Source organism: Helianthus annuus, chromosome 15 (assembly GCF_002127325.2).
Source record: "Helianthus annuus cultivar XRQ/B chromosome 15, HanXRQr2.0-SUNRISE, whole genome shotgun sequence".
Classification (NCBI taxonomy): domain Eukaryota; kingdom Viridiplantae; phylum Streptophyta; class Magnoliopsida; order Asterales; family Asteraceae; genus Helianthus; species Helianthus annuus.
In genome coordinates this window covers 153,026,117-153,039,726 of record NC_035447.2, presented here as the reverse complement: position 1 = coordinate 153,039,726, position 13,610 = coordinate 153,026,117, and the positions used below count along the sequence as shown (strand labels likewise).

The window sequence follows — 13,610 nt, the reverse complement described above, 5'->3', positions numbered from 1 at the left end:
AAATGAAAAAGGTTGCTCGATCGAATAGCCATCCGATCAGATGACCATTCGATCGATCGACTATTCGACCAGGTGACTGTACTTGTAAGTTCAACACTTAAAACAATGTTTCAAAACTTCAAAGAATATCACTTTAAATCGAATAGCCATCCGATCAAATGGCCATCCGTCCGGATGACCATCCGATCGAACGACTTGAATAATACTACAATGAAAACTTCAAAAGTTCAAACATTTTACAAACCCACTCCTTCAATCGAATGACTAGCCGACCGAATGGTCATCCGCCCGGATGATCATCCGATCGACTCACCATCCTATCGCTCATCTCACTAAACCCACCGTTTACACGCTGTTCAATGCTTACACTGTCATTCTGTGATCAGGCTAATCTCCCACGCGCTCCTTCAATCCAAGATTGTGTTTATTTACTTAGCACGAACAGTGAGTATACTCGAACCCTTTTTTCGCTTAACGCACTTTTGGGTGTTACATACATTACCTATGTTAATTCACATCAACACACAACGCAAACACTTTTATACGCTAACCGCCCCCGCATGTTATACGTGTTTTCGATGAATGCTTGTATGTTATGTTTACACAGTGATTGTTGCCTGACACCTTAGCAACGATAGTACTATTGTTTGGACTCAGCACCTGTCGTGGACAGGGGTTGTTAAGGGTTTTACTTCACATGGTCACAGTGGTGATAATGTGTTGCGCATTCTACACTCGCAGTCATGTCGGTTGCATATTTTATTGTCGATAGCTTACTTGCTTCACATTTCTACGTGTTACATGCTGGTTATGCGTAAATCGCTTTCGCTATACTATATGCTATTAAACTTGTGTACTCACCTTTACACTATGTGTATTGAATTTGTTTTTACGTATGTGACAGGTGTTTAGGATGCTATGCTTTGCTATGATAAATCGAAGTAGGTGGTCTAGAAACGTCATTCAATAAAATCTGAGTTGTCGGAACAATTTATTTGTCTTTGAGAAACAATGTCTATAATAACCGTTTATGCTTTATATGTTCATGGTATGGGACGTGAACGTTAAAAACTAATAGTTGTTATGGATTCTCTTGGACAATCTGTTTCGCTCAGTGTCGCGCCCCGATGATTCCACCATCGGTTGGGGTGTCACATTAATCCGATTATGTGGATTAATATATTTTGGGAATAATTACCATTAAAGTAAGATTCAAAAGATAGTATTTTTTATTTTCTGTAAAGTATTTTATTATTGTTTTTAACGAGTTGGGAGTTACACAAAGTGAATGTTCTTATACACATATTCCAGTTTATAAACAAAAACCCCTAATCTTGTTTGAACACACATTCCATTTTATACACAAAAACCCCTACGGAGCAAGCTTATGTACACGTAATCCTATTTATACACAAAAACCCCTATAGATCAAGCTCGTATAAACTATTCATCTTAACAAATGAAGTTTATGTAAATGAAGTTTATACACAAAACCCCAAATCACAGTTACAAAACTTAAATGTAATTATAGTTCCCCAAAATTAAAGATTCTTACCGCACACCAAAGGAGATTGGAAAAGAAGTTGATACCGGAAAACCATTTTGGGTATTTGAGTGTTGGTGCGATATATAAAGATGGCAGCGATGGTTTAACGTGAAGAGGATGATAGCGGCGGCATTTTGATCAGAGATGAGGTGAAGAGGAAGAAGTGGCTTGGGGAGAAAGTTTTAGGAGACTGAGTGAAGGTGGATTCTTTTGGGGGAGGATAGGGATTTTGTGGTGATTAAATGATGGTGAAATGACCATAGTGCCCTTGTTCCATATAATACAAGTTAAAGAATATTATTTAAACTAACGGAAGCGTAACGTGGGAGAGGAAAACTAAAAGAAATGGATAAAAAGACTTTCTACGCAGGAGGCAAATTGAAAAGTGCCCCAAACCACAGGGAGGTAAACTGTAATTTACTCTAAAAAGTGTAACTTTGTTGTTATTTTAAAAACTTGTGTAAAAATATTTATGAAAATTAAAATAAGAGTAAATTGCTATTTGTGACCCTGAAGAAAAGGTCCGGTGTCAAGTTGCGTCCCCATTTTGAAAATTTTGCATGTTGAGTCCCTTGTCTTGTGGAAGCGCTACATATTGCGTCCCTGAGCCTAACTTCTGTTAGATTGACCGATTTGACCGTTTGTTTTGTGTGAATTGTCCAATTTGCCCTTGTTTACAAAGCTTATTCTATTTACAAGCCGTAGTTTTTTAATTGTTCTCTGCTTGTTCTTCTTCAAGGCAACTGGAAACTTAAAGAGCCCTAAATCACAAAATCGGTCTCCACCGCCACTTCAACAATGTCACAAAGATCAATGTCTAAAAACTTCAACACTACTTCATCGAAAAAAACAAATCGTAGGACGGAGCCATCGGACATTATCTTTTCGTGTGGTGCCTCTACTTGCTACAAGTACTCAGGGAGTATAGCCAATCCAGATCATCACTACTTATGTTGTGTAAGTGTTCCTTTTTCTGAATTTGTATTAGGATAATGTTTGATGTTGTTATTTGTAGAAGAACCATGTTAGTACTTTAGATTTGCAAAGTGTAAAATTAACTTGTTTAGGTTAATAGTTGGAAGGATGTGGATTCAAACGGTGGGATGATAAAGTTCCTTGTCCTGGGTGTGACAACGTAATCCCCACATTGTTGAGCTTGATGGAAAAGAAAGATGAAATGGCAATGAAGAAAGCTAAGGAGGTGATAGTTTTGAAGATGATGTTGATGTTCAGTTGGGTGTTCTTTGTTTACTTTGTTATTAAGTAAATGCATGTAACAAGCTAAGAGTCTTAGTAAGTTGTAGTCATTCTATGTGACTGTAATGTTGACATTGTAATTTGGTAATGAACGAATATGTAATAGTAGTTGTTTGTTGTTATTCATTATGTTTTCTTGATGTTGATTATGTTGCATTCGAGTGTTGTGATGATTTTTGTGTTTTATGTATTATGGTAGCCTGCTTGTGACCATAATGATGGTGAATATGTTGGAAACGAAGTCATCCAAGATAATAACTTTTCTGAGGTGACATATGCGTATAAAGAATGGTATAATGACTATGACAGTATCATAGAAGTGCTGAAAGCAGAGGATGCAAATGCTGGAAAGGAAAAGGATGTTATCCCTAATGAAAACTATAAGATGGAACCAGAGGAATATGACCTGGAAGTATTGGCCATGGCATGGGACTATACGAGTGAACCTTAGGATGATTGGTACTTTGACCCCTATCTAGGGAGCATTCATCTGATTCCGAATGGTCAAATGATGATGCTCTTTGGAAATAAATTTGTAATTTGCTTGTGGTTTATGTACTATGTATCAGTTTAGTTGTTTGTATTGTTTGACTAGATCCCTTATATGTACTTTGACTTTGTAATGAACGAAGCTGAATTATAATTATTAACATGGTTTTTATGATGCATATGTTGTTCCTGCATTTACGGGTTGTGCCAAACATGTTACCCATCTCTATTTGTTTCTGACCGGTTTTGGTCAAACTGTGGCTGCAACTGTCTTGTAACAGTCCAAATAGGAGTTAAAGTTGCTTCAACTGGAACATGATTCTGTGATGTGTCAACATCGTCTAACGAATGCATCATTACATTGGAATGACCAAGTTCAACGTATAGGTCAATAAGCTTATACCCTTTACTAGCTTGATCACACAAATGAGCTAAATCACCATCGACACTCAACTGCCTAAGTCCAAAATCCGAACAAACATATCGATTCTTGGTAAAATAATAAAACACATTTCATGATTTGGTCCACCACATCAAAATTCAATCCTTCAGTGTTGACATCATCAACATATGTTATCTTACCATTTACATACTCCCTTCCTGGATAATCTAAAAACTTACCTCCATGATAAATCTTAAGTGTACAGAACTTTGATTGATCGGTTGTAAACTTTTAATAAAGAACTAATTAGTGACAATTTGAAGCAACAAATCTGAGTTATACAACAAAAAACTTACGATATAAATCATCCGGATCAAAGTGATCATTTTCAGGACGAATTCACCAATACATATCCGCCATTACTTGAAACTTTCATGAACGACTTAAATTAGGGGTTTGTACAGGGTCTGGAGTTACGAATGAAAAAGATTTTGGGGGTCGCAACAAGAAACATCATATATTGGGGATTATTGAGGTCAAAATTACTAATTTACACTTGTTACAAACGGTCAAACTAGGCCAATCTAATATAAGTTAGGCCCGGGAATGCAATACATAACGCTTCTACAAGACATAGGACTTAACAAGCAAAATTTTCAAAATGGGGACGCAACTTGACACCGGGCCCTTTCTTCAGGGACGCAAATTGCAGTTCACTCTTAAAATAATTACAAAAAATACAAGCGTGTTGTGTGTGTTGGCGTCTTTAAAACAAAAGATGTGTATGTTTGGGTGCAAGGAAAAAAAAACTGTCAAAATGTGTTTGCAAGCAAAAAAGAGAAGAAAAAATTGGCCGGAGAGGCGAAAGGCTTTGAACCGAGCTAGGGGCCTTAGCAAGAAAGGTGCAAACAACTGCAGCTAGACTGGGGTTTATTTTAATCTCTCAGTAGGAAAAAAGAGCTTGAACACTAATTTTTATGAGCGACTCCTAGTTTGCAGTTTGTTAGTACATAAATTACTTTTTTCTGGAACAAAAAGAACTTGCTACTAATAATAAAAGGTAAGAGAAGCAGTAAGCAATGCCAAACACCCCAGCATGCATTCTTCCATTCCATAGACTTTAGGATTTCAATAGAAATAATCGTATGTAAAATCGATTTATATACATGAGAAGTTGATCCGGTTTAGCGTGCAGTTACAAATGTTGAATCATCATCATCATTATCATCATACTCAGTATATCCCACCAATAGAGAGGCTGGTTCCAATGAGACCCCCGGCTCGATTGTAGTTTTGCATCAAGCCTTAGACATAAGGCACATAACACTCAGCAATTGAGACAAACGCCGATTAGTGCATGTACCCCCTTGTCTTTTGGCTATCAACACCACTACATGATGCAACAATCCCCATCTTTTAACGTTATTTTCACGAAATTAGTAAAATAACGTTAAAATTAGTGCACATTACAGAACCCAAAACATATAGCTGGGTAGATGGCAATGCACATGACCCACCCAAACAACCCATTGTTTCGACAAAAACGCAAACCAAACCATCTGGTACTATTTAAACATTCTAGACCGACCGACCGATAACTATAAAGAACCAATTACAAAAAAACTAACCCAATGACAGTTCCACAATTTCAAGCTCATCCCATATGAAGTTATGTTTAAAACACACTGATACAGTAATCCAAAATTCTGCATATTAAAGGATCACCAAACCAGAATGCATCCACCCCGTTTTTGATACCATCATCACTAACGTTATCAAGATCCAGACGCTCAACTACCCCTGCACTCTCTATTTGATACAAGTTCCTTTCGCATCTGATTTAATTTTCCAATTATGGGATGATCGCGGTGCGGTCACAATGCCATCATAGTATCTGGAATCCAGCTTTTTCTTATTCCAAGCTTTCACGAATTCTGAAAAGAGTTTACGCGCAGACTCTGAAGAGAGATCAGAGAAGAAAGTGTCTCTCTCATCTTTTAGCCAAGTAGCGAATTCATTGTTCTTCAAGAAATAATCGGCATCCGAAAGCTCCTTGAAATTAGATATCTGAACAAACGGATGGTTGAAATCTTTTTTATAAAAGGGGATGATTCAAGTTCAGGTCTTTTGAACAAAAAATATTTATGAAAAAGAAGACATTTGAAACGTTTGGAACTTCATGATAATATTTTTAGTGTAACCATATTTGAAGAGGACTAACCTCAGGACGATCACGCTTGTGGCGTTTATGTTTGTGCCGGTGCTTTTCCTCTGGCTTCCCATCTGAATTAATATTATTTCGTTAGCAAACACGAGTAACTATTGGTTATGGATCTCTTCTGTCATCCTTTTTATCAAGTAAATAATAATCATTTATAATTCCTTGGATTGGAACACATCCTCATCCTACATAACCTAATTATTTAGAGGTCCACCTCAAACACGCTTTTAAAAAGCAAGTTAAACGATGCAAGAAGTAAATGTAATGGACATAGTGAACGTGCGTTTTCGGCATAGTTGTCAAAAGCGCGCCTCGTGGTAGCCTAGGCGCAAAAATGGGATTTTTTTGGAAAAACGGTTCTAAGGCGCAGGTAAAACAGCACAAATGGCCATTAAAACGAAACGAGGGCGCGCAAAAACAGCCCGGGTTTTTGGAGTTGCATTCGTATCCGCGGGACGTGCGGGCACGCACGAGCTCAACCAAATTCCAGTTCAGAAACTCATTTTTTTGCACCCCCACTGCGCGCAGGTAGGACTTGTGGTAAAACATGTCATAAAGCTACAATAGAGTAGTAAAGGCTTTACCTTATAAACAACCACTCACTTTGTTCCCACACCGATGTGGGACAAAGTATTTACCACCTTTTGAGACTTTCATTCACACACCCAAAACTTTCAACATATAAGTCCTAAACTTTTGCTACTAACTATTAGCTACATGATCTTAAATGACATATATAATAGTTTTTTTTTTATATGTGGAATCTTATTTATTTTCAAAGCATAACATATTTTTTTTAATTTTTTTCTCTATGTGCGATTTTTTTAAAAAAGCCCACGTTTTTTTTTGCGCCTAGGCTCCGGGCAAGGCCAATGCGCCTCGCCTGCGCCTTGCGTCTTTGACAACATAGGTTTTCGGATCGATTCCGTAACTCCGATGACTGCGAATATCACGTATCACGTGCGGAATCCGTGTACGTGAGTGGATCAGACACAAGAATGTAATAATAATATGCTTTCTATTGATACGATGACAGTTTACAACCACGAAAGCAATTTGGCAGAGTTTTGTCTCTCACAACTAAAGTCCTACAAATGAAATGAACAACACCCTATTTATAGTGCAAGTCAATCCACTCTAACTTACAAACTCTTAGCAAGGATGGACATGTTAGCACATATGGACTTCTTAGCACAAATGGACTTTTATCTACGAACCGACACTTAATCAAGGATGGACTCCTTAACAAGTTTGTTCCTTATCTAAATATCTACATGTCTAAACCTTGACTTGACCATTTCTCAGCTACGATACGTGATTGACAGAAGCAATAGACATACCACACTCACACATAGAGAACGGACACAAAATCATATAGTAGTCATGTAAAGGGATATTATTTTTCATGCTTTTGCTACAATCTATCTATCTATCCACTCAAGGTTGTTTCCATCTTTAATCTCAAGACCGGTGAGGTTTTTTTGAATGCTAAACCATATATTAATTTGGTAAATAACAGAGTTTTATCTCCACAGTCAATCAATCATGAGGGAGGAGTCCTTTATTAATTGCAAGAATAAGAAGAGATTGAGGGTTGTAGAGTACCGGATGATTTACGAGAATCTTTGTGTTTCTTATTACTACTACTCCTTGGTTCATCTACAATACAAAAGACGAGAGATTTTAGGACGATTCAAAACATACATACAAACAAACCCTAACTAACTAACTAAATTAAATTACCTTCGGAGGCGGCAGCAGTAGCAGGAGATCTCCTCTTTTTCGACTTGCCCATTCACCCTCCAAACCAACCCAGTACCGGATGAAAGATAGGTAAACCTCCTCACACTTGATGGGTAGGTAGCTTAGCTAGGGTAAGGTAAGGTAATCACATAATACGAGACGGAGTATTAAGAGTAAACGAAAATAATTTTAACGATCAAAACGTATGAACTAAATATTTTGCTGAAAAAAACGCGGTGTCATTTTCATAATTATTGGTAATTATTAAAATTACTCTATAAATGATATTGTAGAGGTGTACAAATTGGTTATTAAAAAACCGGTTTAAAAAAAACCGGTTTTTTCACCCAAAATAAAAACCGGTTTTTTTTTATAACCGGTTCCGGTTACTAACCGGTTTTTGAGGTCCAAAACAATAACCGGTATAACCGGTTGTGACCGGTTTTTAACCGGTTTTTCCCAAAAAAATCGGTTTTTTACCGGTTTTAACCGGTTCGGTTAATAACCGGTTTTTGAAGTCAAGAATAGTAACCGGTATAAAAACCGGCGGTTAAAGAAACGGTTAAAAAAAAACTAGTTTCGGTTTTTTTTCCGGTTTCGGTTCTAAAACCAGTTTTTTTGTACACCTCTATGATATTGTAAAGTGATTTTGTAAAATGTTTTTGTAGAGTAATTTTGATCTTGTAGGGTAATTATCAAAATTACTCTACAACAGTGGCGGACCTAGAAATTTTTTCATGGGGGTGCGGAATATTTTTATAGATCTTAGGCCCTTGTATATAATAAAATCGGTTCATATCAGGTCGGTTCAGGTCGGGTCATGTAAAACAAAAGAACATCAAGCTAATATTTATATAATCATCAAAAACTTGTCAAACGTCGTTACAAACATATTTAAAATGTCGCCCTACGGGTTTTCATAAGTTCATCACACCATAATTTTCAATTTTACTAAACATATAGATCGCTTCATAAGTTCATAATGGGTATTTCAATGTATTTTAATGAATACTATTTTTTATAGTTGTTATCCTACTAGTGATCCTTACTTCTGTGACAGATAGTGATCATCAGAAGTGTTTCAGGATCAGGATCATGGATCACCCTAAGGATCCTTATACTAACGATTGTTCTCTTTGAATTTCGTATTGTTTTGCAGGAGTAACAAGTTGGACCTGGTCTTGGCAACGTTACTAGGGAATATTCCACAGCTATTTCGCACACGTTTGACTGGAAATGGACGTTGTGGAGAACGTGGGAGCATGGCACGAATTTCGGATAGTTTGTTAGGCTAGTTAACTTCTATTTTTAAAGGGGTAACGAGCTAGCTTTTAGAACACTTGGCTAATTTCAGCTACACACACTCGTACAACTGCACTCTTGAGCATTCAGCAAAACACTTAACAATTTTCACACATTTTTGCACGTAACACAGTAGTGATCCTTGTACCTAGCTCGTTACTATCCGAAGTTGTAAACATTTGTTGGTTAATTTGAACTTGGTGATCGGTAGTTTCCATCACCCGAGGTTTTTTATGCCGGAGATCATTCATTGATCAAGGGCTTTTTCCTCGTATAAATCTTTGTGTCAATTGTGCAAATTACATCTAAGTGATCCTTATCATTGTTCCTCATTTCAAGCATCATACCCCGTAACAAAGAGTTTGGTTGCATTATCCTCATCAGATTTTTGACCAAAACAGTTTGGCGCCCACCGTGGGGCAATTGGTGCTTCATTCCTAAGAAGTTTTTCTGTTTGTGATCATTCTGGTTCATTGCATCCAAGTACATGGCTTCATCATCAAAGAATACCTCTACTGCAATGTCTGCGGTCAATTCATCTCAGGGCATTCCACCTTTGCCTCCACCATGTCACACCCGGCCGCGTATAACATGCAACCGCGGCGGAAACGCTGGGGAGTGTTGTGGACAGAATTAATTGTTTCATAACCATGGAAACCAAAATTACATTTTATTTATTTAACAAGAGTAATACATTGTCTTAAACAGGAAAACAAAGAGTTCGTGACATAATTAAACTAGTCTATCTTCATTTTTAGTCTCTAAGGCACAGGTCCGCCCTAGTGTCATGATCATCATCCTATGGAACAGCTCCTGAAAACACATGTGAAAGTAGGTACGTCAGCATAAAAATGTCTGTGAGATACATAGGTTTTATGAAAATGGGATTCATGACTTGAGTTTAAAGAAATGTTTAATAACAGTCAGTCATGAACCTTGTAATTTGTCTTGCTTTGTAAACCATTTGAAAAACGATAATATCAGATGATATGTATAGATAAGTGTAAGGTTAAACGAGTAACCAAGTAAAATGAGTTGAATAAGATAAGTTGTTTGTAAAAATAATGTCTTGTGAAGAGTATGTTATTTGTGTAAAATGTAATGTGTCTAAACTGAAATGACTTAGATAACGCTACGATATGTAATATTATACAAGCATTTATATATAGGAAGTACCAGCGGCGTATCCACCATGTTTGTATCATATTACATACGCCACGTTACTCCAACCATTTACCCAAACCAACCACCAGGTAAATTGTTCATGTATAAATCAATTGTCAAGTGTTATTGTGTAAACCATATCGAAATGTCTATGTTCAATGTAAACCACCAAATGTGTATATCAATGTCAAAATGTTTATGTTTAATATAGATCATGTAATGTGTACCCAAAATATATCTTGTATGGTAAGTGAGACGTATCAACTAAACCATATGTAAAATGCACAAAACATGGTGTTGAAGTAAAACATGGTTTAAATCAACGTTATGTTTTGTGGAACAATGCATGCTCTACTGATATTAACATTTATGCGGTATTGTGAAAATGCATACATCCAAGCCTTGAGACTATGGCGATAAACCCTTAAACAAATTAAAGGTTTATCTAAGTTATGTATATCGAATTCGGTCATTCCTTCCAATCCAAACAAACCCGGGATTTCAGGAACGGGAGTTGTCAATTCCTATGGTACCACTACCTACTAACGAATGGCGTAGCTAATGTTAATGAATGTATTGTTCCATGTTAAACAAACCAAATGTCATACCAAAATGAAGGCATGTGATGTAAACAATTGTACTAAGTATGCACACAATGGGCATAAATAGTATGAAATGTAATGTGAAACAACGTACTAAGTACGCACACAATGGGCATACATAGCATGAAATATAATGTAAAACAATGTACTAAGTACGCACACAATGGGCATACATAGCATGAAATGTAATGTAAAACAATGTACTAAGTACGCACACAATGGGCATACATAGCATGAAATGTAATGAAATCATGTACTATAATGTATTAACGAACATAGCAGGTATATGATGTGAAAACATGGAAAGCATGAAAGTAACAAGTAGGCACATGTGTTTCACCCCAAAACAGTTTGGAAAACAGTAAATGTGGGGTTCAATGTACTCACCTGAGATTGCTTTGAATTCCTTGTGTAATAATCACACAATGCTAGAGATCACGGGATATCAAACGGCACCTAATAGGTAGCTATATTAATATACCGGACCAAAATCGGAAGGATCGGATAGTATGCGGGTTCGTAAACCAAACAAGTATGGAGACTCGTGTAATATGGTTTAACCAAGCCTACATACTAAAATGAAACCTAACCTAAGTGCTTGCGACCCATTACGACCCGTTTAGGTAGCTTATGCTACCTTCACGCGTCGTTCGCGTAGAACGCGTTTGGAACGCCTAACATCGTGGCCATAAGGTATAACCTCGGAAGGTTATAGCTATGGTCACCTAATGTGTTTGGTCGGATCCTAATGATCGACCAAATGGGTCGGGTTCAAAAGTATAAGCGATTGTTTAGATCGCTTACCTTACGACCCTATATAAGCACTATACTAAAAGTGACGAGCTAAGCATGTTAGAACATGCTTACCTAAGTTTAGAAAACAGGTTTGGCATCAAAACAAACGGCTTTGATGCTCACGAGTAGTTTGGTTACAAAATACGCAAGAATGCGCATTTTGGCCGAAACTACGACTCGTCACTGAGCCTAGATAACGTGGTAATCAGTAGGTATAGTCACTACGGACTATAACCATCGTGATCACGCTCACGTTATGAAGTTCCAATGAACTTCGTGTTGACCATAGGCTGGTCAACGCAGAAAGTCAAACAAAACTGTGACTTTCGGACTCGAAAAACGAATAAAAGAACGAAAGAACACTTACGAAGGGTCCCCGAATGCTAATCTAGATCAAAATGGCTCAGGTATGAAACAAAGGTTCCAACTTAGAGCTTTTGATCAGATTTTTGTGGGTTTTAACCAAAAGGGGGGGGGATTTATAGAAAAAGTAAAGCCGTTAGGATCGTTTCTTGAATATCGTGCCACAATCCAAGCCGTACACTTGTCAAGATGTTGTGGTGGCTTAATGTGACCCTAACTCTACAGATTGTGAAAGGGCATTGCCCTTTGGGATGTTTGAAAGGCCAATCTTATCAAGAAAACAAAGTTTCTGTTACTGAAGGGGCCATGCGGCCCGCATCAGGATCAGACAAAACTCAGGCGGGCCACCTGGGCATGTCTGATCTGCACATACTTTCAGAAATGGCAGTTTTGGTCCCTGTTGCATGTTTAAGCCATTTCGGACACTTCTAAGGCCCATAAAGCCAACTTTAAGGCCCTAAAATGATGCCTAAACATTGTGGATATGAAACATGCTCAAAAATGTGTCGGATGTTGGTTCGTTTGGCCGTACGATCGCGATGTTCGGTTAATTACGACGGAATGCACATAAGCGCGAAAAACGATCCAAATGACGCGACGAATGGATTTTCCTCATGCCAAACACTAAGGCATAATATAAGGATGCTTACATAAATTTTTTTGGATGTCCGGATGTATTCAGAACGTAAGTTATGCGCGAAAGTGCAAACTTGTGCACTTTTTGACACTTTTAGCCCCTGAATGATCCAAAAGTTTGTTTTAGCATACCAAACCCCTCAAAGCCTATTTCTAAGCTATGTAAAGGATATTTATGGTATGTTTAACTTATGGACATGTTTCGGAATGTTCGTTACAGTTCAAATTGGCATACTTTTGCAGTTTGTCAAGTTTAGTCCCTGTAAGCGAATTAACTTGTTTTTGCCATACCAAAGCCTTCAAAACTTATTTCTAAGTTATATAAAGGTTATTTAAGGTATGTTGAGTATATGTTGATGTTCCGAAGTATTTGTCGCATTAAACTGAGTACGTTTACGCACCAGTTTGCGTGTAATTCTCCAGAAAGCGAGGTAGAGTTTGAAATTGAACAAAAGTCAAAACATGAAAAATGTAAAACACAACCAAACAAACATTGGGATCAAATAACATTATTTTATTGATAATTGAACTGTTCATAATGATTTCGAGCACAAATGTTACAGTCTCCCCTACTTGTGGAAATTTCGTCCCGAAATTTATTTAGAGGAAACTCGTGGAAAAAGATGCGGATATTTTGCCTTCATTTGATCTTCGTGTTCCCAAGTAAACTCGGGTCCACGTTTAGATTCCCAGCGAACCTTGACCAAAGGAATGCGCTTGCGTTTAAGCCACTTGACTTCACATTCCATGATTTCTACCGGTTTCTCGACAAATTTCAGTGTTTTATCAACACGAATTTCGTCAAGCGGTATTTGGAGGTTTTCATCAGCTAAACACCTCTTGAGATTGGACACGTGAAAGGTTGGATGAACATTTCCAAGTTCAGGAGGTAACTCAAGTCTGTAGGCTACCTTACCGATTCTTTCGACGATCTTGAATGGTCCAACGTATCTAGGTGCAAGTTTTCCTTTCTTTCCAAATCTGATCACACCTTTCCAAGGTGAGACCTTAAGTAATACACGATCACCGACTTGAAAATCCAAGGGCTTGCGTTTTAGGTCCGCGTAACTCTTTTGACGGTTTCTAGCTGTCTGAAGGTTATCACGAACT

The 13,610-nt window shown here is 37.5% G+C and overlaps 1 protein-coding gene across 1 annotated transcript; it reads right to left on the bottom strand.

Moving 5' to 3' along the window:
- Window positions 1-5,206: 5,206 nt before the first annotated feature.
- LOC110912840 (style cell-cycle inhibitor 1-A) lies at window positions 5,207-7,798 on the bottom strand. The gene is made up of 4 exons (XM_022157655.2): window positions 7,639-7,798; window positions 7,501-7,554; window positions 5,896-5,957; window positions 5,207-5,741 (listed from the first exon to the last, which is right to left on the bottom strand). Exons 1-4 carry the CDS (start codon window positions 7,688-7,690, stop codon window positions 5,484-5,486), a joined length of 426 nt encoding a protein of 141 aa, XP_022013347.1. The 5' UTR covers window positions 7,691-7,798; the 3' UTR covers window positions 5,207-5,483.
- Window positions 7,799-13,610: the final 5,812 nt, after the last annotated feature.

Coding starts and splice junctions, on each gene's coding strand:
- LOC110912840 (XM_022157655.2), bottom strand. CDS start 7,690: ATGGGCAAGTCGAAAAAGAGGAGATCTCCTGCTACTGCTGCCGCCTCC. Junction 5,958..7,500: donor AGATTCTCGTAAATCATCCG/GTACTCTACAAC, acceptor ATATTAATTCAG/ATGGGAAGCCAGAGGAAAAG. Junction 5,742..5,895: donor ACAAGCGTGATCGTCCTGAG/GTTAGTCCTCTT, acceptor CCGTTTGTTCAG/ATATCTAATTTCAAGGAGCT.